Here is a 6,371-nt window from a genome sequence, read left to right as displayed (position 1 = left end):
CGTAGTTACGGTAGGTTAAGTAGTTAACGTTACGCGTCGCGATTCCTCGTCGTCGTACGTACCTACTCCGTACCGTCGGTCGTACGAGACGAGAGAGAGAGAGAGAGAGAGAGAGAGGATGATGATGAGAGGGGAAAGGCGGGAATGATTAAAAGAAAGAGAGCATTGGACTAATAGACACAGGTATTGGCTACAGTGGAAGAGAACGAATCATGAACAACAGAAAAAACAAACAATGAAGCACTGGCCAACAGTGCGCTCTCGACTACTCTACCATTCCTACACGTACATGCACCTTTATTGCAGGGGAGATGATTGACAAGCTGAAGATGACCTACAACCGCACCAGGCAGGCTGTGATCACGCGGGAGCTGGTGGAGATCATCTCTGGTGCAGCAGCCCTGGAGTAACCTGCAGTGATGCTCAGGCAATCCACTACAGGAAGGTCATCTCTGTTTCGTTAAATAATTTTAGAACCTCTCCCATCCCTTGTTTAAACAGTGTCGGTTTGTTTGTAGTCGACATCGTTGGCGTTGTTTTCTGGCTAGCACAAGGTGTAGGCAGCGAGGAAGGGCAGGGCATGGTGTAGTCGGTTTCTTTACTGCGGGTCAAAATTGTTCTCTTCGAACTGTCGATTGTAGATTATTTCATCTAGAGCATTTACAAGCAGTACCTTATTTTCCATATCTGGTGTTGACTTGTATATTAAATATGTAAGCGAATAAAATGAGAGGTTAATACTGTTACGATTACGTTTGCTGTCATTGTGTGCAACTCGACATATAGCTTGTTGCTAGTTGTCACAGCTACCGTATAGCGGATTTCGTACTACCAAAAGGTTGACTCGGGGTCGACTCATAACCGATGACATATAAGTGCAGTAACAGTCTCTCTGGGGTTTTAAAGTTTTAATAAGGAATCTATCTAGTATAGTCTAGACATTTTGAAAAAAACCATGCGTGGAAAAATACTCAAGACGGCACAACTTCCATCATAAAAACTTTATTCGTAAAAACCCTTAGTGGCCTTAACATTTGAACAAAAACCTTTTGGTAATCAAGGTACAAAAACTCAACGAATATTATAACAAACCTCTAATGATGATTGTATGTATCATCAAAATATGAATACCATCCCGTGGTTGGACAGGCACAGCAACTAGAAACAGCATGCAGCTACTGGCAGCTGCTGGGAAGAATTGCCATCTTCACTATACACATGCACACTGGACTAAACTCGTATGCGATGCGTCATGAATTCTTGGCCAAAAGTGCAGCCGAGATGCCGTCTACGATTCGAGCACTTTCATTACATCGGTTGGAAACCATGCCATCTTGCTGTCATTCTCTACCGGCGTACAACCGTTTTTTAATTGTGACGTCAACCGGAGCAGTTTGACGTTGACGACTGACCAAGATCCACTCAGAAGGGCAATACAAGGTCATACCACACGCAACCGCCTAGTGAAGGTGTTGGGTAGTACGCTGGCTCATGCTTGGCGGCGGTATACACAGTTTCTGTGCCTGTCCAACATGTTTACCTAAGGCTCATTAATCGTAGCTCTGTGCATCAACGTAATAGCAACACACTGTTTACTTGTCACGCGTCCCCTAATCACACAGATCCAACGACGCTGAAATACATATGTCATGCTGAACACAAAATGACCATACCAAACCATTTCTAAATAAAGTCGGGTGGTAATTATATAATTTCCTTGCCGTTTTAAAGTGTTATTAAATCTCAAACATATCAGAAACACACACACACACGCACACACAAGTGATGCTAACACTAAGTTATCATGAATAGTTAAGATTGCACAACAAACACTGTACATAAAATGCTGTTCGATTGAGCTAAACCCTTGAAAACGAAATTTACTGATATCAGATACCAGTAGGTCTGAAAGGAGGAAAACTTTTTGCCATGGAAAGGCCGACCGTCGATAGTTTACTTACGTGTTAAACTTCAATTATTGATGTACTTATAAATTATACCAGTATACCATTCTCAAGAGGTTAACCCAGTCCGGATTCATACCGAAATCTCACATGCTTGCTTTTATCAAACGTTTCACAGACACCAAAAATGTCTACCTCTATATGGCATAAGCATTAAGTTTATTGCATTGAATTTCACTAAGTACCTACACCATGACAATAATGTACTCCATAGGTTTACGCAGCATCGATAACTAACGCAATCTTTAGTGAATGTGAACAAACTGAAAACCAGCAATTTCCAATCCGTGTGAAATGGTATCATAAACTGAAAAACAGACAAGTGAACAGCTTTTCCTCTGCAACAACGTACATTTGGCATGCAGCCATACAAACTATACTGCGTCAACCAGTGAAAAGAATTCATTGTTTCACACACGCAAAGCAGAACAAATATAATACCTCATAAATACTACAATATAATATGATATTAAATAACATTATTTTACATATTTAACATTCCAAAGATGGAAAACCCTATGCATATTGCAAAACTGTGAAATCGCACAACATGTTGCACAATATACTGCTCACTGTTTGGGAAGAATACACGGTGAAGTGCCTACAGGGGGCGCTGTTACACACGGACAGCTTGCAGGGAATCACGCTGCTATACAGTTACATAACACGATTGAAAGCTGCAAGCCTACACCTCACGAAACTGCGCGAGTATATATATATATATATATATATATATATATATATATATATATATATATATATATATATATATATATATATATATATATATATATATATATATATATATATATATATATATATATATACATATATATATATATACACACGCACACGCTCTACCGATTAAATTAGACCAACTATATGAAGCATTATTTTGTCGGCTTCCCATAGCAATCCTACCAATAATCTCATTGGAAGAATGATATTTTAATGACTCTACTAGTAATATTGTGAACCTGTCGAACCTGCACTGTAGTCTCTCTTGCACTGCTAAACGGTTCTTTTGCGCAATGTCGCCATGTTGGTACGAATTAGACTTGCGCATTTCAACTACGTTGCAAGAGCCTTTATATCTTGCTATGTACACATGTTACTATCTTACAGTGGCACATACATTAAATAACAATAATAACGAGGGAGTCTACCCCTCTTGCTATCCAGGATCAAGAGAAACGCATTTGAAGTGACGACTCAAGCTAGCTGAGTGTAACAAAATGTAAAATCTCAGAGCGTTTAGGAACAGTAAGGTTGACACTTATATGTGCTGTCTTAGCTCAGTGAAGTGGCCAGCCCATTACTGACGCTAACTCACGCACATCTTTATTCAATACATTCGATACGTACGTTACGCCCTGACAACTCCGAACCTTCTGTCTGACTGAGTACAACATTGCTCAATGACTCCATGTAATGAGGTATGAGATTATTACAACACCTGTGGCATACACTCCATCCACTACATGGAATACACCATTAGTAGATGGAGGCATTTAGCAATCGTGGCACGGTGAGGGGGAGGACGTGGCACAAGCCATCATGACGCTAAATCACATCGCGCGTCCATTCACTTCAACGTCACTGCAAACTCGACATGTGTCACAACATGACAAGTATTATAGATGCTGTCACAACATGACAAGTATTACAAATAGGGATACGCATCTCTATGATCAGACTGCGGACATTGAGGGAGGGAGGGGATGGGAGGGGGAGGGAGAGGATGGGAAGGAAGTGGGAAGCTCACACACGATCGTATATACCAACCATCATTATTTCGGTAAAAGGCAACAGCGATATAAACTTATCATGAGAGTTAGGATATAACGCTTATCGCGGTCCATGGGTCAGCACCGAGGTTGGACCGCCTCAGCGACCCCCACCACGTCCGGTCAGCATGGACCGCCTCAGCGACCCCCACCACGTCCGGGTCAGCATGGACCGCCTCAGCGACCGCCTCCACGTCCGGGTCAGCACGGACCGCCTCAGCGACCCCCGCCACGTCCGGTCAGCATGGACCGCCTCAGCGACCGCCCGCCACGTCCGGTCGGCATGGACCGCCTCAGCGACCCCTGCCACGTCCGGTCGGCACGGACCGCCTCAGCGACCGCCGCCACGTCCGGTCGGCATGGACCGCCTCAGCGACCGCCGCCACGTCCGGTCAGCATGCACCGCCTCAGCGACCCCTGCCACGTCCGGTCAGGCCCTCCGATAAACAGCGGCATCCACGAAATACCAGTGTTACCATAGAAACGAACACGTTCCATATCGTAATACACGTACATGTACTGGCCGCCGACGCTGCCCTAATGCCCAACATATATACCCATTTACATATATATCATCATAATGTACCGATTTTTTAACAGCATCACAGTAACGCGCGAATAATGAGTCACTTAACATTTGTAAATACTAGGGTGTAAATTATGATTACACCACAACGAAATACATGGAAGCATAACATCCGTAAATAGCCTGTTACCTTTTACTGAAATAATGATTAATCGATTATGTATTTTTACCCACACGATTTTTATATAAAACGGTTTTATTTTTCCTTCAAAACTACACGATTATGAAAAGTTCACACGTTGAATCGGGGGGGGGGGGGGTTTCCACGTGATAGACTACTGCTCTTCGCCCGGCTGGTAAGAGTTGTGCCGTGTATTCCTTGTAGATCAATGCCTCTACCTGGCTCGCATCTGCCGCCACGGTTACACACGTCCTCTGCCACTCACTGCACACTTCTCATCCCACACACTGCCAGAGCATTTCACATTTGACCTTCACACGCATTACCTGACGCAAAGCAGCCCGCTTCCATATTGCATTTGCCCTGCCATAAACGATACGTACATCAGACGTACGTAGACATCCGAGCACGTTGCCAACTTAGCAAGATGGGATCGTGTGTATGTGTACGCGTATGCACGTGTATGCTTGCGACTATCACAGTGGGATATTTTTCCCCATTTCATTACGGTACCAAGTTGAGAATCGCATTTGACGTAGACTGACTGCTAAGATGTAGAAACACAGCTATCTTTACGAACCCTGTATCATAACGATTTACGGACATACAACATGTAACTAATCGTATAGTAATATAATACCAACATGATGTCATGCATCTTTGCTGCCAGCCAGGCAGAGCAGTATAGGGACTCCGCTGGATTCTGGAAGCTTCACACATCTATATACAAAGTAGTAGGCCACCAGGTTTCGTTCGTTATTCGTGGCAAGCGCCGATAGAAACAAGCGCTGCAGGAACACCCTGGAGTTACATATATACTGGATGATGCCAGGTCCAACGGGTTGGAAAGCACCAAATTCTACCATACGCTGTGCACGATCATACGGCACAGAACAACGCAGCATACCCAACACACCGCCTGTCCGGGTGGCGGCTGGTAGTAAACCGGCATTGATAGTAGCGTAAACTCACACGCGGTAAACAGTTACGACACGCACGGACCGTGACAGCGGTTTTCTACGCATTGCGGGTCGCGTGTGCGAGCAGTCAGTCTACGACACACGGACTGCACCATATCAAACAGCAAGCCTCTTCCCGCATCCATACTGACCTCGACACACACACACAACCCGCTCGAAACTCAAAAAATGCAACCGAACCGATTTCGCGCGACTGCATTGGCTATACGTTTTACGCGGAACGTTTTTAGAAACTAAACTTACAAACAAACCACATAGCGAGAGAGAGACAGCGACTAGCTGTGTGGCCGAACCGATACGTAGACGGTTGGCCGAAACTAACACCAGTACTCGACGGTGCTAATCAAAGATGACGACTGTGCAGAAAACAATCACTGTGTGGAAACAAGCTCCAAGACTGCCACCGAGAAACATACGTAAACATGTAATTTCGGAAAACTAGTCCGGAAAGGTGCGTGACATGCACATTCACTCGTTACAGCCTAGCCTTGCACTTGCTTGCCACTCACGCCTGCGGTGAAGGATGTGCGCGTGCGCGCGTAGGTATGTTGTGTGTGCGCGCGCGTTTCTAGTAAAGATCTTTCAACGATGTACCAGCAGAAAATGTTGCTTATCGGCTTTCAAACGCCATATGGTACGCCTGACTCGCCGCAGCAAGAAACTCGAGCCGCGAGCGAATTAACGCAAAAATGTGCCCGCCATCGTCTGATCAATGACGAGCTGCCTAGGCTGCAGGTCTCCCACCCACTAGGTGGAGCCACGTGTGTGAAATCGGCAAGCGCAAGCCCACGCTGTTCCTGTCGTCGTGCACGAACTACATCCGCCCGCCCACAGTGTGTGTGTGTGTGTGTGTGTGTGTGTGTGTGTGTGTGTGTGTGTGTGTGTCGTGTCGTGTCGTGTCGTGTCGTGTCGTGTGTGTTCGTGTGTCGTGTT

The 6,371-nt window shown here is 45.1% G+C and overlaps 1 protein-coding gene across 2 annotated transcripts in view; it reads left to right on the top strand.

Annotated features, from left to right (window-relative positions):
- LOC106812191 (ATP synthase subunit gamma, mitochondrial-like) overlaps positions 1 to 752 on the top strand; it is a 5,300-nt gene extending 4,548 nt beyond the window's left edge. For both annotated transcript variants that reach the window (XM_014816025.1, XM_014816019.1), the window contains one exon: positions 307 to 752. In XM_014816025.1, the coding sequence (XP_014671511.1) occupies positions 307 to 410 (104 nt within the window). In that variant the 3' untranslated portion in view covers positions 411 to 752. The remainder of the gene's footprint in view (positions 1 to 306) is intronic.
- Positions 753 to 6,371: the final 5,619 nt, after the last annotated feature.

The sequence above is a fragment of the Priapulus caudatus genome, unplaced genomic scaffold (assembly GCF_000485595.1).
Source record: "Priapulus caudatus unplaced genomic scaffold, Priapulus_caudatus-5.0.1 Scaffold20, whole genome shotgun sequence".
NCBI classification, from domain to species: Eukaryota; Metazoa; Priapulida; class Priapulimorpha; order Priapulimorphida; family Priapulidae; genus Priapulus; species Priapulus caudatus.
This window is presented reverse-complemented; position numbering and strand designations above follow the sequence as displayed.